This window comes from Aspergillus piperis (genome assembly GCF_003184755.1).
Source record: "Aspergillus piperis CBS 112811 unplaced genomic scaffold BO85scaffold_11, whole genome shotgun sequence".
In the NCBI taxonomy this organism is placed as follows: Eukaryota; Fungi; Ascomycota; class Eurotiomycetes; order Eurotiales; family Aspergillaceae; genus Aspergillus; species Aspergillus piperis.
In genome coordinates this window covers 600,537-623,478 of record NW_020291601.1, presented here as the reverse complement: position 1 = coordinate 623,478, position 22,942 = coordinate 600,537, and the positions used below count along the sequence as shown (strand labels likewise).

General features: G+C 52.8%; 9 protein-coding genes across 9 annotated transcripts; 5 read left to right on the top strand and 4 right to left on the bottom strand.

Moving 5' to 3' along the window:
* Positions 1 to 557: 557 nt before the first annotated feature.
* BO85DRAFT_488991 (damage-control phosphatase ARMT1 family protein) lies at positions 558 to 2,277 on the top strand (the record flags this gene model as incomplete). Its single annotated transcript, XM_025663573.1, has 6 exons — positions 558 to 579; positions 643 to 713; positions 776 to 906; positions 964 to 1,076; positions 1,129 to 1,982; positions 2,047 to 2,277. 6 exons carry the CDS (start codon positions 558 to 560, stop codon positions 2,275 to 2,277), a joined length of 1,422 nt encoding a protein of 473 aa, XP_025514738.1.
* Positions 2,278 to 2,576: 299 nt separating this feature from the next.
* BO85DRAFT_399149 (uncharacterized protein) lies at positions 2,577 to 5,578 on the bottom strand. Its single transcript, XM_025657086.1, has 2 exons — positions 5,429 to 5,578; positions 2,577 to 5,220 (listed from the first exon to the last, which is right to left on the bottom strand). Exons 1-2 carry the CDS (start codon positions 5,466 to 5,468, stop codon positions 2,981 to 2,983), a joined length of 2,280 nt encoding a protein of 759 aa, XP_025514737.1. The 5' UTR covers positions 5,469 to 5,578; the 3' UTR covers positions 2,577 to 2,980.
* A 168-nt stretch (positions 5,579 to 5,746) lies between these two features.
* On the top strand, positions 5,747 to 11,206 carry cpcC (putative protein kinase (Gcn2)). Its single transcript, XM_025660323.1, has 6 exons — positions 5,747 to 6,219; positions 6,277 to 8,322; positions 8,372 to 8,701; positions 8,752 to 10,185; positions 10,237 to 10,681; positions 10,732 to 11,206. The coding sequence occupies exons 1-6, from the start codon at positions 5,983 to 5,985 to the stop codon at positions 11,037 to 11,039; spliced, it is 4,800 nt and encodes a 1,599-aa protein (XP_025514736.1). The 5' UTR covers positions 5,747 to 5,982; the 3' UTR covers positions 11,040 to 11,206.
* Positions 10,877 to 12,563, bottom strand: cwc2 (active spliceosome conformation promoter CWC2). The gene has a single exon (XM_025660322.1). It carries the CDS (start codon positions 12,504 to 12,506, stop codon positions 11,259 to 11,261), a length of 1,248 nt encoding a protein of 415 aa, XP_025514735.1. The 5' UTR covers positions 12,507 to 12,563; the 3' UTR covers positions 10,877 to 11,258.
* Positions 12,564 to 12,686: 123 nt separating this feature from the next.
* Positions 12,687 to 14,762, top strand: BO85DRAFT_422769 (putative GTP binding protein (Gtp1)). Its single transcript, XM_025657986.1, has 10 exons — positions 12,687 to 12,879; positions 12,957 to 12,985; positions 13,045 to 13,059; positions 13,122 to 13,146; positions 13,218 to 13,536; positions 13,594 to 13,703; positions 13,753 to 13,898; positions 13,952 to 14,009; positions 14,060 to 14,224; positions 14,287 to 14,762. The coding sequence occupies exons 1-10, from the start codon at positions 12,851 to 12,853 to the stop codon at positions 14,492 to 14,494; spliced, it is 1,104 nt and encodes a 367-aa protein (XP_025514734.1). The 5' UTR covers positions 12,687 to 12,850; the 3' UTR covers positions 14,495 to 14,762.
* A 1,176-nt stretch (positions 14,763 to 15,938) lies between these two features.
* On the top strand, positions 15,939 to 17,348 carry BO85DRAFT_450203 (tannase and feruloyl esterase). The gene has a single exon (XM_025660321.1). The coding sequence runs from the start codon at positions 15,970 to 15,972 to the stop codon at positions 17,227 to 17,229; it is 1,260 nt and encodes a 419-aa protein (XP_025514733.1). The 5' UTR covers positions 15,939 to 15,969; the 3' UTR covers positions 17,230 to 17,348.
* Positions 17,309 to 18,951, bottom strand: BO85DRAFT_399134 (kinase-like protein). Its single transcript, XM_025657085.1, has 2 exons — positions 18,268 to 18,951; positions 17,309 to 18,205 (listed from the first exon to the last, which is right to left on the bottom strand). The coding sequence occupies exons 1-2, from the start codon at positions 18,941 to 18,943 to the stop codon at positions 17,421 to 17,423; spliced, it is 1,461 nt and encodes a 486-aa protein (XP_025514732.1). The 5' UTR covers positions 18,944 to 18,951; the 3' UTR covers positions 17,309 to 17,420.
* A 174-nt stretch (positions 18,952 to 19,125) lies between these two features.
* On the bottom strand, positions 19,126 to 20,971 carry cpa1 (carbamoyl-phosphate synthase (glutamine-hydrolyzing) CPA1). Its single transcript, XM_025660320.1, has 2 exons — positions 20,836 to 20,971; positions 19,126 to 20,699 (listed from the first exon to the last, which is right to left on the bottom strand). The coding sequence occupies exon 2, from the start codon at positions 20,596 to 20,598 to the stop codon at positions 19,249 to 19,251; it is 1,350 nt and encodes a 449-aa protein (XP_025514731.1). The 5' UTR covers positions 20,599 to 20,699; positions 20,836 to 20,971; the 3' UTR covers positions 19,126 to 19,248.
* A 956-nt stretch (positions 20,972 to 21,927) lies between these two features.
* BO85DRAFT_450201 (uncharacterized protein) lies at positions 21,928 to 22,904 on the top strand. The gene is made up of 2 exons (XM_025660319.1): positions 21,928 to 22,533; positions 22,600 to 22,904. The coding sequence occupies exons 1-2, from the start codon at positions 21,966 to 21,968 to the stop codon at positions 22,839 to 22,841; spliced, it is 810 nt and encodes a 269-aa protein (XP_025514730.1). The 5' UTR covers positions 21,928 to 21,965; the 3' UTR covers positions 22,842 to 22,904.
* Positions 22,905 to 22,942: the final 38 nt, after the last annotated feature.

Below are 22,942 nucleotides of genomic sequence, written 5' to 3'. Positions count from 1 at the left end.
ATTCAGGATGGGAACTGCGACGTTCAGATGAGCAGAAGAAGATGAAGATGCGGAAAGCCTTGGATTACACAGTACGAGGGCCATGTATCTACGGATGATTGACGACGATCTCGTGAACTCTTTGCATAGCGGAATATCTATCTATCTATTTTGCTAGTTATATCTTTTCTTTTCTTCTTCAAGGCTATCTAGGTGTATGTTCTCTGCGGTTGAGTTGTCCCGCATGTGCAGGTCTGGCGACGTTGGATTGGCTGTGGGAGGGGAATTGGTTGGACGAATTGCTTCGTGTCGTGCGTCTTGCCTTCCAGTCGGAGTTCTGCGTCCATTAAATAAATACATTATCTCACTGAATTGCATGGGGGAGAATTGAGGGTTAAAAGTGACTGTCGGTGCAGAGAATCCCGACGGCAGGGACCCCGCGATTTCCAACCGACGTCGTGTTTGTCTCGCTCTTCTCCCATCTTGGCTCGCACTCTTTTCTCTCCCTCTCCCTCTTCTGTTTTCTTCTCTCCTTGACTTATTCCTATCTATTTAATCACATAATTATCTCCTTCACCATGGAACACGATCCCCAGACCCGTGAGTGACACTGACTATCCCAACTCTCTGCAGCCCACACTAACCCCGCCTTCCCCTCCGCAGCGCAGTATCTCACCTCCGACAAGTCCAGCTTCGCCTCCGTCTCGGCCCATGAACGCTGGCCCGTCATTCTGGTATGCATCATGGGATCCCAATCATCGCAGTATAATCCTTTACTCATACTCCTCTCGTATAGACTGGTGCCATTGATGATCTGCACCGCAGCGTCGCCGATGTAACCGACGAGGAGAAGCGTCAGGAAGGAAAAGCCATCATCGGAGATCTCGCAGCGTTCAAATATGAGCTGCAGCACAACAGGCAGTTGACGTGAGATCATGCTCCGATTCTATACTCGACAACCAAACAGTCATTGACCATCTACAGCCCCCTCCCGGACGATGGCCAGCCCGACATTGCGGCGTACAACCAGGAGCTGGAGCAGCGGGGAAACCCTTCATGGCACAACGTCGCATGGCTCTACTCAGAATGCTACCTCTGTGCGTGCAATTGGCATACCTCCATACCTACACCCCAGCTGACAGCCACCAGACAGACGTCTGAGCACCTTCTTCTCCCTCTCCAAGCACTGGAAGGGCTATGACGTGTTCGCCCGCCAGAAGATGTCCACCTTCAAGTCCTCCCGGCCCGCCGTCCTCGAGCTCGCCGCGCGATACAAGGAACTGGCCGAGGAGGCCAGCAAGGGCACAGACGGCAAGACCCCCGAGCAGATCGAGCAAGCCGACCGTATCCTCTTCTCCGAGATGTGCGAGATCTGCCTCTGGGGCAACGCCACCGACCTCTCCCTCCTCACCTCCCTCACCTATGAAGACATCCAGAAGCTCCAGGGCTCCGAAGCCCGCAAGGCCTCGGAGAAGAACATCCTCGTCAACGACCTCAACGCCTCCTTCGATGTCCTACACCAGGCCCGTCGCGACCGCAAGAACCAGGACCGCCGCGTCGACATCGTCCTCGACAACTCCGGCTTCGAGCTCTTCGTCGACCTCATCCTCGCCGGCTACCTCCTCTCCGCCGGCCTTGCAACCACCGTCGTCCTCCACCCCAAGAACATCCCCTGGTTCGTCTCCGACGTCACCCCTCCAGACTTCGCCGCCCTCATCGCCGCCCTCTCCGACCCGCAGGCCTTCTACACTGCCCCCGACGAGTCCGGCAAGACCTTCGACCCCCTCTCAGAGAAGGAAGTCTCCGAAGTCAAATTCCTCTTCGACCACTGGAGCCACCTCCACGCCGAAGGAAAACTGATCATCCGTCCGCACTCCTTCTGGACCACCCCCGGAAGTTACTGGCGCATGCCATATGTAGCCCCGGACCTCTTCAACGACCTGAAAGAGAGCGAATTGGTCTTGTTCAAGGGTGACTTGAACTACCGCAAGTTGACCAACGATGTATTTCCTCCCCCCCCTCACCCATCATTCTATCTTCACCTTCTAATCTGATTAAATTCTATAGGCCGCATGGGCCCCCACAACCCCCTTCACAGAAGCCATCGGCCCACTGGGCCCGCAATCCGGCGTCCGCGTAATGGCCTTCCGCACCTGCAAGGCCGACGTGGTGGTTGGTCTGCCCGAGGGTGTGGATGAAGAGCTCCGCCAGCTGCCCAATGGTGGGGGCGACGAGGCGAGGAAGTGGGCGTGGAGTGGGAAGTGGGCTGTTGTGTCGTTTTGTGATGGGAAGGCTTAGATGATGTAGATGATATATTTAGATGATATAAATGACCGATTTGATAGATAGTATGAATTGATAGATGATGTTGGGGGTACTACATACTACATACTACATACTATGGTCAATAATGAAGTATGAGGTTGTACTAGTAGTGTACTTAGTATAATTATGTCCTACTGCCATGTAGTAGGTAGTAGTACAGAATGGATTGTTCTGCATAAATAAGTCCAGATACTAGTTGTGTAGTTGGTTCGGTTCCTACTCATGAGGTACTATGTATCTATGGGTCAGAAATAGAAGGAATGTAGAGGTATGGAGGGAAAATAAAAACTAAGATTACGTACGATCAACGATCAACGGACTAGAGCTAGAGCTAGAGCTAGAGCTAAGTAGTGAGGGAGTGAGTGACATTCACATCAACAGAAGAGGAAAAAAAAGGAAGACAGGTATCAGACCAGACCATATCACCATACCACCGAACAAACAACACACAGATCAGATCAGATCAGATCAGACGAGACCAGACAACAAGGAGAGGTATTCACTTTCCATCACAAACACAAAGGGAAAAGAGCGGTTCGGTTCAAGTTATCAAAGCTATCCGTGACAAGAGAACGATTCTTTCATATATCCATCCATCCACCACCCGTTCCATTTCACTCCGTGCCGTTGTTTCCATATGACATATAGGAGATAGAAAATAAAGGAGGAAAAAACATTAAGAAATAGGTTCAAGAACCGATAAGGCTTGGTTCGTATAAGTGCGCATATTCTCTTTTCCCTTTCGGGTTTCCTCTTTTCGTTGTTTGAGACGTGCCTGGGCCTGCAGTTTGCGGTCCATGGGGATGGAGTCTCGGGGTACGACGGCCGCGAGGCTTTGACGGCGCTTGGCGCGGTCGAGAACGTGTGAGTCCGGGAGGGCCGTGACTGCGTCGAGGCTATATTTGGAGGGGGAACGGCGCGCGCGGGGACGGCCGTGGTGGCTGTCGTCGAGGTTGTTGGCGAGATGGTGGGCGAGGGAGGTCATGGTTGTGTTGGTTGGGGCGTAGAGACTGCGGTAGGTGTTGGTGTTGGTGGATTTCTGTTTGGGACGCGGGCGGGTAGAGGGTGGAGGGTGGTGGTGGTGATGATTATGGGGGTAGTCGGGTGGAGAGGAGGGCGGGATGGTGGCTGGTTCTTCGTCATCGTGATGCTCGTTTTGGTAGCGGGCTTTGGGAGGTTTGAGGGATTCCCCAAGGTAGGCGAGTTGGTCTTCGTCGGTGATGCCCATGGCTTTCATGGCTCGTTTGAGGTCCAGGTCGCCGGCGGTGGTGGTGTATCGGGATGGGTAGGAGCGGCGTTCTTTGGCACGCGGGCTGGGACTGGGTGGCTCGTCGATGTCCGCGGTGTTGTCGTCTTCGGGGTCTTTTTGGGGACTGTTCTGCCCGAAATCGAAGACATGCACACCAGTGTAGTTCTTGCGAGGGCTCTCGGTGTGGCGCGCTCGAACCTGGGTGTGTGGGAGGCTCTCGATCGCGGTGAGTTTAATCTTGAGCTGGTCGATCTGCTCCTGCATGCGACGGCGTTCCTCGTTGAAGGACTCTTTCAGGTCCTCCTCGTGATCGCGATGTTGCTGAGATGCGGTCTTCAACCGTTCGCGGTACTCCTGGATGCGCGTTTCCAGTTTGGCCTCGCGTTGCTTCAGCTTGGCTTCCTTCTCCTTCCGGCGTCCTTCGTATTTGCTCATCTCCTGCTTCACCCGGGCTAGGGTCTGCTTGAGGGACGCGTTCTCCTTCTGTAGCTCGCAGGCTTTCTGTTCAGAGCTGCGCGCGAGGTCTTGCAGTTTGGTGAAGTCGGACTGCTGAAGCTTCATGTCGTCGATCTTGGTCTTCGCTTCGTCCAGAGCCTGCTGGGTCTTGCGGAGCTCCTCCGTAGCCTTCTCTGAAGAACTTTCGGATTCAGATTGCTCAGCGATATCATCGACTTCGTTCCCTACAACGCCGTGCCGTTCCAGCAGTTTGCGTAGTGAGTTGACGCGGTGCTTGTATTGCAGAGCCAACGCGGTCTGCTTGGTGAGGTCCTGCACCAGTTTCTCCTTATCGGCATTGGCGCTCTCGCCAACCATGGTCGATGCTAAGTGGGTGACATGGCGCTCCATCTCAGAGACCTTGATCTCCTCCTCCCTCAACTTATCGGCGAGTCGCGACGCTTCTTCATCCTTCTTCTTGGCATATGTTTTGGCGGCTGAGCGGTACTGGATAAGCTTCTTGATTTCCCATGTTGTTTTCGTCCGGTAACTATCGAACTCGGCTTTCCAGTATTTCCCCGACTGCGACCGTGGCTCGTTTAGATTGATGGTATCGTCGTTGTCATCTTCCGTTGGTGATGGTCTGGACCCCTCGGATGAGGGGTTGGGCTCGAGGTCCTGTGACGAAAAGAGCCCCGTGCCCTTGGACTTCTCTCGCGAATCCATCAAGGCTTGCGTCAGTTTACTGCGAGGTTTGAACTTTCCGTCCGAAGAGTTGGCCGACCACTGGCTGGAGAAGTTGTTGGATGAGGAGGTGGGGGTTTTGTTAGGTTTCGTGAACGGGTCTTCCCGCTTGCGCTCGTTATCGACGACCCCGTCGCCGAACGACACGGTTTTGCGACGGTTGGATGCGGTTCCGGGTGTTACGAGGATACTTTTTGTAGGCGATGCCATCGCGTTCACTGCCAGATCCAAGTCGGCTTTGGAAGCCTTGAAAGCATCCCCTGTGTTTCCACTGGATGGTTTCAACGTGATGTGATCATTCAGCAGCTGATTGGTCGATGGATTCTTCGTCTTCAGAGCAGCAGAAGTGGTAGCAGCAGCAGCAGTAGTAGTACGGTGGGTGGATTCGTCGTCATCGGCACCTGGGGTACCAAACAAGGCGCTCTTGAAAGCGCGGATCGCAAACACGGGAGCGGGCGTCTCGGGTGGCTCTCCGGCCCTTGAGTTGTCTATGGGGATAAACAAGTTAGAAAAACAGGCCAGCGCGCGATGAGCGCGGGTGGGAAACGGGGTCAGATGAATTGGAAGGCCATTATTGGGCCGTATATGGAGGGAGCTGGAGGGAAGGGCGCGCGCACGCAGCAGCAGCAGCAGGGCGGGCAGCAAGCCATACTACTCGTAGCGACCAGCAGAAAGTACAGAGGGAAACACACGCACCTGCGACCTGGTCTTCCTGCCCAGTGATCCACCCCAGCATCGCGTCTGCAGGGGACAAGGGAAACCGGCGATTCACCAGCAATCAAATTATGGGACTGAACGAGACACGCATGGCACCAACAAGACCATTGGGGGGCCAGAGGATTGACGTGGAACGCTGTGCTTTGTTTACGGCGATGATGCGCCAAGTCACGAGCTGCCCGCCCCAAAGGCGGTGGGCGGAAAAACGACGGGGCGGCGCTTCCATTGGGCGTTCATATACTCGCTGTCGGGTTACCGCTCTTTTCCTCTCTTCCCGTCTTTTGAACTGCTACACTAACCATTTCCTTCCTCCCCCTCCCTCTCCCTTGTCTAATTACCTTTCTCTCTCTCCACCACATCATATACTTCTACACCCTTTCTTCTCTTTTTATTCTCCCAATTCTCAGATATGTTCTCTACTGAGCTATAGAGGGCTGCAGCTTCGGCTGCATCTTTGTCACTAATTTCCGTGGCAAAGGCCAATCTCGATCACGGTGCATCCACTATCTTCACCGCCCGACCAGCGCCCCGCTATGCCTCACAAACAGAAGAAGAATTTCAGCAATGCCCCCAAGCACGGCTCTCCCCGAGCGGAGAAAAAGCAGCAGCAGCCGCAGCAGCAGCTACTCCGTCCAGACTCGCCGTCTTTCTCGCCGCCGGTAGTCGCCCCCACCAATTATCAGGAGATCCACCAGAATGAAGTCGAAGCATTGCGCTCCATCTACGGTGATGACTTTGAAGAGGTGCAGCACAGGCGCTCTGCCTGGCAGGTATGTGATTGTCGCATTGATGTCGCTCGTCGCATGGCTGACCAAGAAGTTCTACAGCAATCGTCCGAGGTCGCGTTCAAGCTTCATCTGCGAGCCTCGTCGAACCCAGACGTCCACCTGGTATTGCTCGTCGAGCTGCCCACCACCTATCCCAAGACCTACCCCAACCTATCCCTGGAAAACTTAGACGATCTCCGAAAAGGCGCTCGATCGAGAATTCAAGACATTGTACAGAATAAGCCGAAGACCCTTCTCGGCTCTGAAATGATATACGAACTCGCGGTGTCCATTCAAGACGTCTTGGAAGATGTGGCTGAGGCTCAAGCTCAAGACAAGGATCTTCCGAGCTTAGAGGAGGAGCGAATGGAACAGGAAGCCGCTGCAAACCAGCGAGCCGAGCTAGAGCGACAAGAAGAGATCCGGAAACAGGAGGCAGCCACAGCAGAAGAAGAGCGTGCCCTCCAGCAGCTCTTGGAGGACAAGGTCCGAGAGCGGGCCAAGGCACGATTGTCCCGACGTAAAAGTCGCACTCCTGGACTGGATGCGAACGGGGACACTGATGGTGTGGAGAACATCCCGGGGGCGATCACCTTCGACCCTCCGTTAGCTATGACGGATACGGACCAGGCCACCTTGGTCTTCCGCGCGGTGTACGGCAAATCGCTTCTCCAGATCGGACCAGGAAAGGAGACATATACGGTGAGACCGGTCGTCTCCGACAACCGGTCCCATGCGCCTTTGTTGGTTCTGAGAGAAATCTCTCTGGATGAGAAGGGAGTCGAGCCCCTTCTTTTCCGAGAGAAGATGCGCTCGAGTGAGGACAGGCTGGAAGGCCTGAAGAAACTACGGCATCCCAACCTGGTGGATTTTGTTGGGTTCAAAATTACCCGACCCTTGAGCATGCAGGACAGTCAGGATAGCATCTGGACTGTCTATGCTCTCCAGGAGTATTCGAACAAGGGAACATTGGCCGAGTTCTTGGATATTGTCGGGACCGTTCCGGTGGAAGTACTCCGCAGCTGGACAATCCAGCTGCTGGAAGCCTTGGAGTTCTATCATCGTAGTGGTTTTGTTCATGGCAATATTCATTGTGGTCGCATACTATTGTTCAGAACTCGTACTGGTGGGACCATTGTGAAACTGCGGGCTGGCATTGAAGAGGCACTTCCTGATTCACCGGCCAGCAAGCGGTTGCTCACAACGTCAAAATCACCTTTCTGGATGCCCCCCGAATTAACACACGGGACCGCACCGTTGACCATGAAGACGGACGTCTGGGACCTGGGTATCGTCTTCCTTCAGATGGGATTCGGAACGGATGTGCTTCAGCGTTATACTTCAGCAAATGCGCTGATGGGCACGCTCGGGCTATCGACTGCTTTGCAGGACCTCCTACATGAATTCTTCAGGCCCGATCCGAAAAAGCGGCCGACCGCTTTCCAACTGCAGCCTTCAGAATTCTTCCGTGTCGACACTCCCCTGATTGCTCGCACCAGTGCCTCGAACTCAATCTCTCTACCGAGGCGCCCGCGGCTTGATTCCCTCAATGGCTTGCCTGCCTTCTCGCGGTACAACCAGGATTTTGATGAAGCTGGTCGGTTAGGAAAAGGAGGCTTTGGGCAGGTGGTGAAGGCAAGGAATAAGCTCGATGGCCGCTTTTACGCGGTCAAGAAGATTACTCAGAAGTCTACCGCGGCCCTGAAAGACACATTGTCGGAGATTATGCTCCTGTCCCGGCTTAATCATCCTTACGTAGTACGTTATTATACTGCGTGGATCGAGGAGGATTATGATTACGTAGACGAGGAAGCCATCTCTTCCACGGAGAGTGACGTCTTTGCTAGTCGGGACACGCATGCCTATGATTATAGTACCGGCGGGCTTGACTTTATCAGCTCGAGCGGCTATCCTAAGATTGAATTTGGCTCCGACAGTGACGAGGATAATGATGGAACTTTGTCCAATGGAGATAAAGGCGACACGCCCTCGACGTTTGAGACGGAGAGTGCCACAGGCAAGGAGCTTAGTCGCGTGCGGTCAGGCTCCCAGGGCAGGCCCGTGCTTACCACGCTCTTCATACAGATGGAGTATTGCGAAAAACATGTGAGTATCGTGTTGTTGTGCAATTTGCAGCTGATGCTGACATACATAGACCCTTCGCGATCTGATAAGAAATGGTCTGTACGATGATGTTGACCGGTCCTGGCGCTTGTTCCGGCAGATCCTGGACGGACTGAGCCATATCCACGGCCATGGAATCATTCATCGGGATCTCAAGCCAGACAATATCTTCATTGACGTGGCGAATAATCCTCGTATTGGAGATTTTGGTCTCGCTACCAGTGGCCAGTTCACGACAGCCGTGCGCTCTTCCACCACTGCCGATTTTGAAGGCAACTTTACTCGCAGTCTGGGCACTACCTACTATGTTGCCCCCGAGATGAAGTCGGGCATCGCCGGCAACTATAATGAAAAAGTTGATGTAAGTGCAACCAAACCAATCAAGCGAGAGAGGGTTTAACGTGGGCACAGATGTATTCTCTCGGTGTGATCTTCTTTGAGATGTGTCATGCCTTATCCACAGGCATGGAGCGCGATCAAACACTACGGGCTATACGCGAACCGAACCATACCCTGCCGTCTACATTCCAGTATACGGATAAGGTAGTCCAGGGCAGGATCATTAATTCATTGTTGAGCCATAACCCGAGCGAGAGGCCTACAGCCTCGGATCTTCTCCATAGCGGAAAGATTCCTCTGCAGGTCGAAGAAGAAACCTTCAGGCGCGCGATCATGCACCTACTCTCCGATCCAAACTCTCCCGACTACAAGAAGATCTTATCCGGCATCTTCTCTCAATCACCAAAGAAGTTTGAAGACATCGCCTGGGATATGGACTCTCGCGGTACACCAGGCGCCACCGAGTTGCTGATTCAGGGTCTCGTCAAAGAGAAGCTGACGTCGATCTTCCGCCGCCATGGGGCTGTTGAAACCCAGAGACAGATGCTGTTCCCCAGGTCTCAACACTACAACAACGGCGCTGTGAGATTGCTTGACTCCTCTGGCAACTTACTTCAACTGCCCTTTGATCTTACCCTGCCCAATGCGCGTGCTATTCCACGACAAGATTCTTCGCTGGAGAAAACATTCGCTTTTGGTACTGTCTACAGAGAACTGCCTCATGGAGGCGAGCCCAGGACTCATAAGGAGGTAGACTTCGATATCGTGTCACACAACACTTTGGATCTGGCTTTGAAAGAAGCCGAGGTAATCAAGGTACTGGATGAGATCATCGAAGAATTTCCTCCTCTCAGATCTTCCCCTATGTGTTTTGTTATCAATCATTCGGACCTGCTTCAGATCATTATGGAGTTCTGCCGAATCACGCCATCTCAGATCCCTCGTGTCAAGGAGGTCATCAGCAAGTTGAACGTAGGGAAATGGACGATGCAGAAGATTCGAAGTGAGCTTCGCTCCCCAGCTATTGGTGTTGCCTCGACCTCGCTGGATGACCTGGCACGGTTCGACTTCAGAGACTCTCCAAAGCAGGTTCAGAAACGACTGCGGGCTATTATGCAGGGTACGATATTTGCTGAGCGATTGGCACCGATTTTTGCTCGCATCAATCTGCTCGTGGCTTATCTGCAGAACTTTGATGTTAAGCGGAAGGTTTACATGAACCCTCTCGGGAGTCTCAACGACAAGTTCTTCCGAGGCAGTATTCTTTTCCAGTGTGTCTTTGACAGTAAGCGGCGTGATGTATTCGCGGCTGGCGGACGGTATGATTCGCTGGTCCAAGAGTTCCGGCCTAAGGTCTTGGCCAGTCGTTCTCAAACTCATGCTGTGGGATTCAACTTGAGCTGGGATCGCCTCAGCTCGGCTATGTTGGAGTACCTTGGAACTCCTACTAAGACCCCAGCGAAGAGCTTTGATATGGAGACTGGGGCTTTCTGGAAGACACGTAGAGTAAGTCTGATATCCACCATCTAGTTACGGAGAGATACTAACCGCTGGCAGTGCGATGTTCTTGTAGCGAGTTTCGATCCCACAGTGTTGCGTACCATGGGCATCAAAATCGTCCAGGACCTATGGCTCAATGACGTCAGTGCAGAGCTGGCTGTGGATGCTTCCTCGCTGGAAGAACTCCTGAACAAGTACAGGGAAGACAGCCATGGCTGGATTGTGATTGCAAAGCAAGACAGTCAGGAGAGGGGTTTCAAGGTCAAGAGTCTCTCCCCAAGAGAAGAGTTCGACATCCGAGGGTCTGAACTTGTTCCTTGGCTGCGGAACGAGATACGTGCGCGCTATCAGCGAGAGGGCGCAGCGGACCCCTTACGGCAGTCTCGTCTGCCTAGCCAAGCAGACCCAGGACCTTCCTTCAATGAGCGATTCAGCGATGTCCGCATTCTCGTACCCCAGCATCGAAGCAAGAAGTCCAACCGCAGGAATATTGTTGAGACAGGTATGATCGATCTATCTTTATATTACTACAAACCCGCTAACTCCGTCCAGCATTATTCCGATCTCGCGAGGTGGTCGAGGATGCCCTGAACGGGCCAGTTGCCGCCATAGATACTCGCGATGAGCTGCTCGAAGCCATCAGGAACACCCGCCTCTCTGACCCTGAAAGCTGGCGCACAGTCATCCAGAACGCGCCCTTGACAGAACGAAAGTACCTCACGCAGGTCCATGAACTACTACTAGACCTTGCAACCGAAAGTCGTGTAGATGGGATGGAGAGTTTCAGCAATGCTTTCATATACAACTACCGCACAGGGTCATGCATATACTACGACCTTGGAAGCGCAGCCGACAGATGAAATGATGTGTGATGTTACGTGTTATGTGTCTCTTATTGTATCTGCTGTTGATTGAATCTCCTCTTCGAATATACCCACAATTATGCCATGCAAACAAGCGTTGAAATTAGCCATTCCATAGAATCCAAACGATGAAATGAAGACCAGTCAAGTCAAGCACATTTTCAGGTATCTCTGCTATAGTACACGTAAGAATGCATGCAATGAATATCAACCAAATTACTCGCTATCATCGTCACTCCCGTACGCCACCAGAGGTCCAGCAGCCTTAGGCGCCTGCTGCGTCGTAACACTACCCCCAGCCAGGCCCTTCAGCGCCGCAACAGCAGAGCTGGAGAAGATCCCTCCGGCCTGTTCCTCCTGCGGAGCAGCACCACCAGCAGCAGTCTCCGACGCACCCTCAATCATCAGCGGCTGCTCCGGAGCCTCCAACTGGGCAATCGCATTCGCATCCTCCAACTCCTTCGCGCGGGAGAACCAAACCTCATCCGGCGGCTCATACCCCTGCAACCCATAACTCCCCTCAATCTTCTTCCTCTTCTTGGCCTCTGGATCCCTCCCCTCCAACTCAGCCACAAACTCCGCCGGCAAGGCCCTCCTAACCGCCTCCGCAGCCTGCTCCTCCAACCGTCTCGCCTCCCGCTTCTGCGCCAACGGGTTCGGATCGACCGTAGCCCACCTCACATTCAGAATCTCATTATGATCCAAACTCTGATGCGCCATGGCCTCCTTCGCAAACTGCGCATTCGCCTCATTCGTATACGTCACGAATGCAACACCCCGAGACGTAAGCACGCGAATCCGATCGATCTGTCCCCATTCCTGGAAATTCCTCGCCACCACCTCCTCAATCGAATCCGTCACATGGATCCGTCCCACATACAACGTGCGGTTCTGTCTCATAAATGACCCTACACCGCCCATATCATCCCGGTAATCACTGAACTTGTCCCGTCCAAAGCAATCCACGTTCGGGTTGAATATATCGTGCAGTGTTGGTAAACGGTGCAGGTACTCGCACTCTGCGCCGCGCGGACATATCCCCCGCGCGAAGAAGAGGCAGAAATATGACCCGGGAACTTTGTCAGCCCGTGTGTAGCCGCTGTCGCGCGTGATGTTGCATCGTGATGGTGCGGCTGTCTTGCTTAGGTAGGAGTTCTCGCGGTCGCCGCCGCTCCATTTGTTGTACCAGATGTTGAAGATCGTACCGACTTGGGGTGGGGGCTCTGATTTGATTGTCGCTGGGTCGACTTGAGGGCGCGCTGGGCGGCGCTTGCGTCTGATTATCTTTTTGGTCTTTTTTGTAGGTTCGACGGTGCCGTCGGCAGTGGTTGTTAGGGCGGTGCTTTCTTCTGTCGTTTCGGTTTCTTGTTGTTGTTGTTGTTGTTGCTGGAGTTGTTGTTGGTCTTCGACGACCTCCTCCGTAGGAGGGGTTACTGTTTCAGTTGGGGGTGTTGCTTCAGCCATGGCTGGTGTGATTTGTGGAGGGATTGGGGATGATGTGAGGTGAAGTTGATGGAAGAGATGGGATGTTGATGTTTGAAGTTGGCAAGTTCGAAGATTCCGCCGGAGGTGGCAATTACGTAAGCGGGGTGGGTGCTTGGCGCGGCGGACGATTTTGAGGACGATTTCCCCAGACCAGAGCTGCTCGTGTTCTTGCGCTGCGATCACGTCGATTTTCGGGGAGATATCTCGCTCGTTTGATAGGTACTTACGAGATTTTGCAGTAAGCGAAATCTAGCTTCGGTTGTCTGGTTGTGTCGTTTGTTGTATCTGGAAAATCGAGTCCGCGGGGCTCTTAAACCGGCAAGATGGTGAACATTACGGAAAAGATCAAGGAGTATGTCGCCCATCTCGCAGGTCTTTTGGTGCTGTTTAGTGGATATGGATTGCTTACGCGTTGTTCTCGCTTTATAGGATCGAAGATGAGATGCGCAGGACGCAGAGTAAGTGTTTCGGTCGCATATAAGTTCTTGATAGCCCCGCCATGCTAACTTACTTGCAGAGAACAAGGCCACAGGTGCGATTCGGTGTCTCAGTTGATATCAGATTTTGTGTGAACTAATGTACTCTTGACTATAGAGTACCATCTTGGTCTATTGAAGGGGTAAGCAGAGCTCATGCAACTCATTTCCAAGTCTACCCCGCCATGCGGAGCCAGCACTAACTGTTACTCAGAAAACTTGCCCGTCTACGAGCCCAGCTCCTGGAGCCCACAGGTGGCTCCGGTGGTGGTGGTGTCGGTTTCGATGTGAGCAAGAGTGGTGATGCGCGTGTAGCTCTCGTCGGTTTCCCCTCCGTCGGTAAATCTACCTTCCTGAGCAAGATCACCAAGACGAAGAGTGAGACGGCCGCGTATGCGTTCACTACGCTCACTGCTATCCCTGGTGTGCTTGAGTATGGAGGCGCGGAGATTCAGATTCTTGATCTGCCAGGTATCATTGAGGGTGCGTCTGAGGGTAAGGGGCGTGGAAGACAGGTTATCTCCGCTGCTAAGGTTTGTTTTACCACTCTTACTGGAGGCTGTATTTCGTTCGGGGCTGATCTAGGTTAGACGAGTGATCTCGTTCTGATGGTTTTGGATGCTACGAAACGTGCAGAGCAACGAGCACTGCTGGAGGCGGAATTGGATGCTGTAGGCATCAGATTGAACAAGGAGCCTCCGTGAGTATTTCGAGTCTTGTTCAAATAGACTTTTGGCTAATCGGCGTAGGAACATCTACCTCAAGCAGAAAAAGGCCGGTGGCATGAAGATCACCTTCCAGACGCCGCCCAAGTACCTTGATGAGAAGATGATCTACAATGTTCTCCGCGATTACAAGATGCTCAACTGCGAAGTCTTGGTTCGTGATGAATATGGTATGTATTATGCTTCAATGTCCGAATATGCCTCGTCGCTGACATCAATCTAGCCACGATTGACGACTTCATTGATGTGATTATGAAGGATCACCGTAAATACATCAGATGGTAAACCTTTATCCGTCTATCAGCATTTCACTCTTCTAATTTGAGTACAGCCTCTACGTCTACAATAAGATTGACGGAGTCAGTCTGGACTTCCTTGACCAACTAGCCCGCGAACCACACACAGCCGTCATGAGTTGTGAACTGGACTTGGGTGTGGAAGATGTCGTGGATCGCATCTGGAAGGAACTCCGTCTTATCCGGGTCTACACGAAACGGTTTGTTCAGCCACGATCAAGCACCTACTACTATGAATGGGGCACTGCTAACGATGCTACAGGAAAGGTGAGATGCCCGACTTCTCCGAGGCATTGATCTGCCGCAGCAACTCAACTATCGAGGATGTGTGCGACAACATTCACCGCACATTGAAGGAAACGTTCAAGTATGCGATGGTATGGGGAGCGAGTGCACGCCATATCCCACAGCGGGTGGGCTTGGGACATGTGGTGTCGGATGAGGATGTGGTGTCGATTGTTGCTAAATGAAGCGGAAAATAGTTCATGCATTCTACACTTTAGTTCAAGCAACGGTGACTGTTCTAATATGCCCGGACGGAGTAGATACTAGACTTCGTGTATTCTCTGCAGATCTCGTTTGGAGTGGTATGAACCCACCGGAAATCCCACGGAGAAGGATCTGGTGTGGTGAGGGAGAATGGGACAATATGGGTCGGTGCAAGTCACGTAACGCTCTGCATCATTCTTCAGTGTTCAGGATCCACCTGGCAGGGAATACAGGAAGATAGATTAAGGGTACACGCGTCAGGGTATTGGCTACCGGCCTTGCCAAAGCTTAGTCTGCGCACTATAGGATTTAACTTCCTTATTGGGCTGGAACCACCCGCTTTTCTCGGGCTTATCGTGCCCCATCGGATAAAGCAACTTCCCCCATCTTTCTACTCCATCTCCAGCGCCCTCCTTCTCTGTGTGTTGCCCTCTTTTGCTATCATCCTTCACCACGTCAGTCCCTTTGCTGCTAGGATTTGCCTTCAAAGAGAATTAGCATTATCATCCCCCACCGCGGATCTCATCCAGCATGTTCATGGTAAGCAAATACGCTGCCGATCGACGTACTCTTCATCCGTTAATTCCGAGCTAACCGGTCCACAGATGACACGAACGGTGCCTGACGATCTATGCCGCGGGACAGTCACTAAACATTTCACTTTCGAACCCAGGGGACGCGTACATCTTCTCCCTTGACCAATGGCTTTTCCTGTCTCTCCCTTGTTTACGGATGTCCGTAGTGGGTCGATGATGCTTGTCCTCCTTAATCTAGATACATCGATTGCATGGCCTTGGCGGGATACCATGACGATAATAACAGTACTACAAGCAGGCAACGGCCATTGTCGATTTCATGGATGATATAAATCCACTCTACCGCCAGCTGGTATCTGCCCAGTAGTTCACACCGGCAAGCGCATTCTTTCCACGCATTGAAAGTCCCTCTTTTCAGTCACTCTCTCGCAATGCGCTCCAAGATGAGCCTTCTGGCCGGCACGGCCACACTCTCCCTTGCTCAGGCAACCAGCCTGGCGGATGTCTGCACATCCTCCTACGCTCGTTCCGTGGCCCCCAGCAGCCCCCTCATGGGCATCACCGTGGACACCACCTCTGTCACTGCCAACCCGGTCTACAACTACAGCTCCGCCTCCACGGCCTTCTGGCCTGCCTCCACATTCGATTTCTGTAACGTCACCCTGGCCTACACCCACGATGGCCTCGACGACCAAGTCCTGCTGCAGTTCTGGCTCCCTGCCCCAGCCGACTTCAAGAACCGCTGGCTCTCCACTGGTGGTTTCGGCTATGCCATTAACGGCGACGGCTCTGACCTACCCGGTGGTGTCATGTACGGCGCTGCCTCCGGTCAGACGGACGGTGGTTTTGGTAGTTTTTCCACTGAATTCGACGCCGTCTTCCTGAAGGCCAACGGTACCATCGACCGCCAGGCCCTCTACATGTTCGGCTACCAAGCCCACTATGAACTCAGCGCCGTCGGCAAGGCCTTCACCAAGAACTTCTTCGATCTCGGCTCCTCCAAACTCTACGCCTACTACCAGGGCTGCTCCGAAGGTGGCCGCGAGGGCTGGTCCCAAGTCCAGCGCTTCGGCGAGGAATGGGACGGCGCTGTCATCGGCGCCCCTGCCATTCGCTACGGCCAGCAGCAGCCCAACCACCTCTACCCTGGTCTCGTCGAATACACCATGGGCTACTATCCCCCGCCCTGCGAGCTTGAGAAGATCAACAACATGACTATTGCCGCCTGCGACGCCCTCGACGGCAAGAAGGATGGGGTCGTCGCCCGCACCGACCTCTGCAAGCTGCATTTCAATGTTAACTCCACCATCGGCGCCCCCTACTACTGCCCCGCCGAAACCACCACCACTGTGCTCAAGAAACGTCTCTCCACCAGCAACACCACCCCAGCCCAAAATGGCACCGTCACCAAAGAAGGCGCCGCCGTCGCCGCCAAGATCCTCGATGGCCTGAAGACCCTTGACGGCAAGCGTGCCTACATCTGGTACCAGCCCAGTGCGACTTTCGACGATGCCGAAACGCAATACAACTCCGACACTGACTCCTGGGAACTGGACATCACCTCCCTCGGCGGCGAATGGGTTGCCAAGTTCCTCGAACTCTACGACGTCGACAACCTCTCCACCCTTGACAACGTCACCTACGATGTCATGACGAAATGGATGACTCTGGGCTGGCAACGCTACGAAGACGTCCTGCAAACTACCTGGCCCGACCTGACCCCGTTCCACTCCAACGGCGGCAAGATCATCCACGTCCACGGTGAATCGGACCCCAGTATCCCCACCGGCTCCTCGGTCCACTACCACGAATCCGTCCGCAAAACGATGTACTCCTCCCTCTCCTTCAACGAGTCCTCCGACGCCCTGAACGACTGGAACCGTCTGTACCTTGTCCCTGGTGCTGCACACTGCTCGTACAGCACGGACCAGCCCAATGGCGGCTGGCCGCAGAGTACGCTGCCTACGTTGTTTGATTGGGTGGAGAACGGCCAGAAGCCGGATCGCTTGAATGCTACGGTCCAGGAGGGTGAGAACTATGGTCAGGTTCAGCAATTGTGTGCTTGGCCGTTGAGACCTTACTTCGTGAACAACGGGACCGAATTGACTTGTGTCTTTGATGAGGAGTCGTACCAGACTTGGGTGTATGATTTCGATGCTTATGACCTGCCGCTGTACTAGGTGTCTGGGAAGCAGTTAGTTGGATGAGGGGGTGGGTCTAGTGACTATATTGTGTACTATATATGTCTGAGTGAGATCTCTGCCTTTGTAGTATAATGTATATATCACAATAGTAGTATGTACGCACTTAAAGATTAGTACTACTTGAATCTTAAGAACAACCATAGCCTTTTCCCTCCCCATCTCAGGTTTCATATTACTCCAGCCCTATCGAGAGCCGGCTGGCCCCAATCCCTCATCCAATCCGAGCACAAAACCTGCTGTGCTGTCGCTCTTCCATTCGGCCGGAAGGCCAACATCGACAGAAGCATCGCCCTGAACGCCCTCCTCTCAGTCTCCGACACAATTTCCAGGCCCGCCTGAGCCCGAGGCTCCTGTACACAGTACTCGAACCTCTGATCCCAGGACATACGCACACCATCAGGACCCCTAGACTTTTTCTTCAAATCCAGCTCGCCCTCTTCTTCATTGAACCATTCGTGTCGTCCGCTCCACTTCTCCCACCACTCAGGAGGTAAAACACCGAGGGTTTCTACTTGCTCGGCAGTGACACGGTCAGGAGTAGCGAAAAAGGCCTGAAATAAAGGCCGCTGGCCGAAGACCTCCCAGATGGTGCAGGCAAGTGTCCAAACATCCGAGGGGAAGGAGAGCGGCTCGTTAGAGAATCTAGCTTCTGGTGACTGAAGGAGAGGAAGAGTCTTCGAAGAGAATCTGGCTGTTTCGTGTGGGTTGAACGATTCGCCGAAATCACTAAGGAGGATCTTCGCTTCCCCGAGATTAATATCGTCACTGCGAACGCCGTACCAGCTGGGGATGAACACGCGTGCGGGTATATTATTTGATGATAATGGCTTGCTGTCGAGACGAATCACGGCTTCGGAGTAGGGCTCTCCGAAATTCTCGTATAGCTCTGCGGTGGAGAGGGTATCGATACCTTCCCTAGGAAATTGAACTAGGATGTTGCCGAGATGGAGGTCTTGGGAGATTGTTGGAGTCAGTGAACCAATCCAGCTATACACATTCATAGATATTACATACCGCCATGTACAATATCTTGGCTGTGAAGGAATGCGACCCCACGAATAAGCCGAGCAATGATTGATCGCGCAACATCCAGGTGAAAAAGACCAAACGTCGATGCTTCTTTGGCATCAAACAAGCTCATACGTGCTGGCGGAGTAACGATACATCTATGCTTCCCATTGGGCCCGGCAATCCAGAATTCATCTAAGAGTCGTGGGGTGATCTCACTTCCTAGTCCAAGAGGTGGATTTCTCATAGAGGATAGAAGACTAGCCTCAGGTGTAGAGGTGCTAGCATCAGCAGTAGTTACTTTGACTGCCACGTATCTGGCCCGGTGTTGGTCCCGGGCTAGCCATATAGTCGAGTATCCTCCATACCCGAGTTTGTCAACCAGTCGATATCGACCCTTATTTAGGTCGTCTCCGAGCTCTAGAGGATGGTATCCTCCGGGGCAGTATCTGTGCAGGTCTTCGACGTCTTCAACCAGCCTGTACTGTGGCTTGCTAGGCTTTGCGGTTGATTTTCGAGAAGCGTTGGACGCGTCTGTATCCCGGTTCGTCTTATCTGACTTAGGGGGAGTGAAGGTGGACGTCAACGAGGTCTTGCGGACACAAGGCTGGTTTGAAACAGATCTCCATATCTGCTTGAGGGATCGGACGTTGATACGAATGCAAGTACTACGTGTGAACATCTGCAGGCATGGGCACAACGACTGTAACCACGTTTGGAAACCACTTCACTCTACACGCTCTTGGTCTAATCACGGATGACTAATGTCACGGGACCTCATATTGGACTTTCTCATCCTTCAGATATGAGGGAATACGGCTTAGTATCTACATTACTATGGAGTGGAAAAGTACAGTGGAGATATGTGTGAAGTAAAAATATATTCCTAAACCGAAATGTACCCAAACTAAACCGAATGAATCATGTACAACCAAAGATATTCCGACCTAAACCCAAACCCAAACTCCAGTTCCAAATGACATTCCTTTAAGCGGCAGCGGCGGCAGCGGCCACGTTCTGCATGCCAATGGTAGGCTGGACGCCCACACGCTCCTTGGCCAAGAGGTCAACCAAGAGAGGGCTGGGGACGGTGTTCCGGTTGGGGTGGAACGCCAGCTGGTGGTTCTTGTACTTGACGACGCTGTCCAGGTAGATGTCGAAGAGGTAAGAGGAGTCCAGGGGACCGCCCTTGGCCTCGGGGTGGAACTGGGTGCTGAAGATGGGACGAGTCTTGTGGATCATACCCTCGTTGCTAGAATCGTTCAAGTTGACAAAGTAGGGCTTCCAGTCGGAAGGCAGGGTGGAAGCATCCACGGCGTAACCGTGGTTCTGGCTGGTGATGTGGCAGCGGCCAGTAGTGGTGTCCAGAGCCGGGATGTTGTGGGCACGGTTACCATACTTGAGCTTGATGGTGCGAGCACCGTTGGCCAGAGCCAGGAGCTGGTGACCCAGACAGATACCGAAGATGGGCACCTGGGAAGTCTCCATCAGGCGACGGAGGTGGTAGACGGTGTCCTGACAGTGAGTCGGGTCACCGGGGCCGTTGGAGATGAAGACACCATCGAAGTGGTGGGCGACCTTGTGGATGGGGTAGTCGAAGGGGAACACAGTGATGCTGGCTCCGCGGCTGACCAAGCTACGCAGGATGTTCTCCTTGACACCGCAGTCGAGCACAGCGACGTGGCACTGGGGGTCGGCGGCGCTGACGTGGAAAGGAGCCTTGGTGCTGACCTGGCGGACCAAGTGGATCTGCTCAGGGTCGACGAAGGCCTCATCCTGGTCAGCGTCGTACTCCTCACCGACGGTGATACGAGCGAGGGAAGAACCCTGCTCACGGAGGTAGGTGACAATGGCACGAGTGTCGACGCCGGAGATGGCGGGCACACCCTCACGGGCACACCATTCACCCAGACTCTCGACGGCGGTCCAGTGGCTGTACTGCTCAGCCACATCGGCCACGACGACACCAGCGGCCTGGAGGTTGGGAGACTCAAAGTACTTGAGCAGACCGTGCTGGTCCCTCTCGGCAGAGGGGACACCGTAGTTACCGATCAGAGGCTGGGTGAAGACCAGGATCTGACCACGGTAGGAGGGGTCGGTCAAGGACTCGGGGTATCCGACCAGAGAGGTGGTGAAGACGGCTTCACCGGAAATGTTGGAACGGGCTCCAAAGGACTTTCCATGGAAGATGGGGCCATCTCGGATCGTGAAAGTGGCACGTTCAGTGGCGGGACGTCCCTGACGGACGGTAGCCATGAAGCGGGACTGGATAGAAGCATTCACGGAAGTGAAGGCAGGGGCCCTGGCGGGCATGGCCTTGAACACACGAGCGAACATTGTGATAGGATTTATTTGATGTGAAAGAAGAATACGGCGGGTTGTGTGAAGTGGATTCAGAAGTTTCCGGAAGCTTTCCAGAGGTGATCCGAGATGTAGTCCTACAGATATCATGTCAGTATTCTATCAATGCCTTTCAATTCGATGATGGGATAGCCATGACGAGTGACGATAGTGGCGGGGAGGGGAATGCGGAGTAGCCATGGGGAACCCATAGTGCTGTGGTAGACAACGTACCTGAGAAGTGAAGACGGAAGGTGCCAAACGCATAAGCGCGACTGTGCTGTTACCAGTCACTGAGGATTGGTATACAAGATTGATTGGAGATGGGAGGGGGTCTAATTAGTTAGACATGGAAGTGCGTTGATGATTCTGGGGGGAGTAATCTGGGATACGGAGAAGAAAGGAAAGGGAGAGAAAGAGAGGGAGGGACCAAGAGATTAAAAAAGAAGGGAAAAAGTGTGCCGGCCCGGTCGGGTGGCACGTGCTTTCCTCACTCACCGACTTGGTGGTGCGTGTCCGGCCAATCGGAGGGCGGCCATTCGACAGTCCGCTATCGGGGAGGCCAACTTTGGCAGGGTTTTATTCATTCCCTTGACTCACTCTTCCGCCGATTCTCGCGCCCTTCACTTGATGGATCCATTTTTTCTTCAATAATGAACCCCAGTTCCTCTGAACAGTAAGGATTAGTGCAGCTCAACAACAGGAACAGCTGCCCAGCCATTCCATGGCTGCCCCAAACAGGGGGCGGGCTCTCCCTTCCCTTCCACTGAGCACTCGCCATGACTCACTATTGATGTAAGTCTCTCCACTTTGTGGGTTTCGTGGTTCTGATAACCCCAAGTATGGCAGATCTTGGTGACTAACTTTTACATAACTGATAGCTTCATTCTCTCTTTCCGGCATATTCTTGACTAATATAAATAGTCTATCCCCGGACGACAATTAAGAATGCTGGGGTTATTCCAGCTCATTGTATACAACCACGACTGCTGGATAGTAGAAGGTGATGGTATATAAATTGCAAGTTGGCGCCGAGTGTTACACCGCTAGTCAGCACAAGGAAGATGTTTATTACTTGACAACCAATTGAGTCGTCGCATTGCTCACACACATCCCAGACTAATGTGCAACTGTAACCAGAGGGGCCAACCAGCTGCGGACAGTCTGCTGAACTAACCACAGAGCTTTCCAATGCAGCACCGGCTCATTTTTGCAGCATACATGACCGTGATACCCGGCAAATTATGCGTTCGGAGACTTGATTAGACCAATACATAAAACTTCAATAGAAACATACATTGCACTATGTGTCATGCATCAAAACTATAAACATCAAACTAGTATATTAATCCGATATAACACCAATGCACCTCATCCTCATAATCTTCCTTCTCTCAGCCCTAACACTCACCCTTACCCTCCCCAACCGTAACATCAACACCAACAATGATCAAACCCTTCTCGCCCCCTCTCCTACAGACTCTCAACCTCTAGACGACCCCCACTGCAACGGCACCGGCCTCATCGACCCCAATGATCCTAATAAAGACCACCCCTGCACGGGCGATGGCCTCATCCCTCCATCCCCCTCAGACCCTCCTCGCGAGGGCTTTCACTTCGAGAATCCCTCGACAAACTGCACTTACGTCTCGCAACCCCACATCTGGGACTCGTTCAAGATTCTGGAAAAGGACGTGACGAAGCTCTTCACGCTTATCCACAAGAACGTCAGTTTCACCGTTGTTGGACACCATCCAATAGCAGGACACTATAACGATCTGCTGCACTTTTATGTGAATGCTCTAAGGAGAGTGAGTGTATTGTTCATGGATCATGCCGATAAGTTTGAGATCCATCCAGTTGCGATCATTGGGGGGTGTGAGAGTCAATGGTCGGTGCAGGAGGTAAACTTCAAGGGGGTAATGAATTCTGGTATTATCACTTCCATTCTTTAGTATATTGTATATTTGAGGGATGAAGTGTACTGATGATGTGTAGGAGACCCATTTGATATCATCAACGTGTGGGTGACAAAGTGGTATCAGGATCAAATGGTCGAGATCCGGACGTATATCGATGCGCCGAAGATCATGGAGGCGTTGCATAAGAATGAGATCTGGTGGAATGGGACGTCGGAGAGGGAGAATATGCTGTATATGCCTGGACCGGCGGGGATGCCGGATTTGAAGGAGTTGGAGGGATTTATGGGGTATCCTGATGGGAGGAGGTATGAAGATTGATCTATATCAGTTTACAGTTAAGGTATATCAAGAATTAAATTCTTATAGTACGATAGCTAAGAGCAACCATTCGGTCTGATATATATCTCATACTCTACACA

What these genes read in the sequence shown, in the direction of transcription:
- BO85DRAFT_399149 (XM_025657086.1), bottom strand. Translation starts at nt 5,468, where the DNA reads ATGCTGGGGTGGATCACTGGGCAGGAAGACCAGGTCGCAG. An exon ending in GCAGGAAGACCAGGTCGCAG is followed by an intron (nt 5,221 to 5,428) that starts GTGCGTGTGTTT and finishes TTATCCCCATAG; the next exon opens with ACAACTCAAGGGCCGGAGAG.
- cpcC (XM_025660323.1), top strand. Translation starts at nt 5,983, where the DNA reads ATGCCTCACAAACAGAAGAAGAATTTCAGCAATGCCCCCAAGCACGGC. An exon ending in TGGAGTATTGCGAAAAACAT is followed by an intron (nt 8,323 to 8,371) that starts GTGAGTATCGTG and finishes TGACATACATAG; the next exon opens with ACCCTTCGCGATCTGATAAG. An exon ending in CAGGAATATTGTTGAGACAG is followed by an intron (nt 10,682 to 10,731) that starts GTATGATCGATC and finishes AACTCCGTCCAG; the next exon opens with CATTATTCCGATCTCGCGAG.
- cwc2 (XM_025660322.1), bottom strand. Translation starts at nt 12,506, where the DNA reads ATGGCTGAAGCAACACCCCCAACTGAAACAGTAACCCCTCCTACGGAG.
- BO85DRAFT_422769 (XM_025657986.1), top strand. Translation starts at nt 12,851, where the DNA reads ATGGTGAACATTACGGAAAAGATCAAGGA. An exon ending in CTTGGTTCGTGATGAATATG is followed by an intron (nt 13,899 to 13,951) that starts GTATGTATTATG and finishes ACATCAATCTAG; the next exon opens with CCACGATTGACGACTTCATT. An exon ending in CACCGTAAATACATCAGATG is followed by an intron (nt 14,010 to 14,059) that starts GTAAACCTTTAT and finishes ATTTGAGTACAG; the next exon opens with CCTCTACGTCTACAATAAGA.
- BO85DRAFT_450203 (XM_025660321.1), top strand. Translation starts at nt 15,970, where the DNA reads ATGTTCGGCTACCAAGCCCACTATGAACTCAGCGCCGTCGGCAAGGCC.
- BO85DRAFT_399134 (XM_025657085.1), bottom strand. Translation starts at nt 18,943, where the DNA reads ATGTTCACACGTAGTACTTGCATTCGTATCAACGTCCGATCCCTCAAG. An exon ending in CCAAGATATTGTACATGGCG is followed by an intron (nt 18,206 to 18,267) that starts GTATGTAATATC and finishes CAATCTCCCAAG; the next exon opens with ACCTCCATCTCGGCAACATC.
- cpa1 (XM_025660320.1), bottom strand. Translation starts at nt 20,598, where the DNA reads ATGTTCGCTCGTGTGTTCAAGGCCATGCCCGCCAGGGCCCCTGCCTTC.
- BO85DRAFT_450201 (XM_025660319.1), top strand. Translation starts at nt 21,966, where the DNA reads ATGCACCTCATCCTCATAATCTTCCTTCTCTCAGCCCTAACACTCACC. An exon ending in CAAGGGGGTAATGAATTCTG is followed by an intron (nt 22,534 to 22,599) that starts GTATTATCACTT and finishes GATGATGTGTAG; the next exon opens with GAGACCCATTTGATATCATC.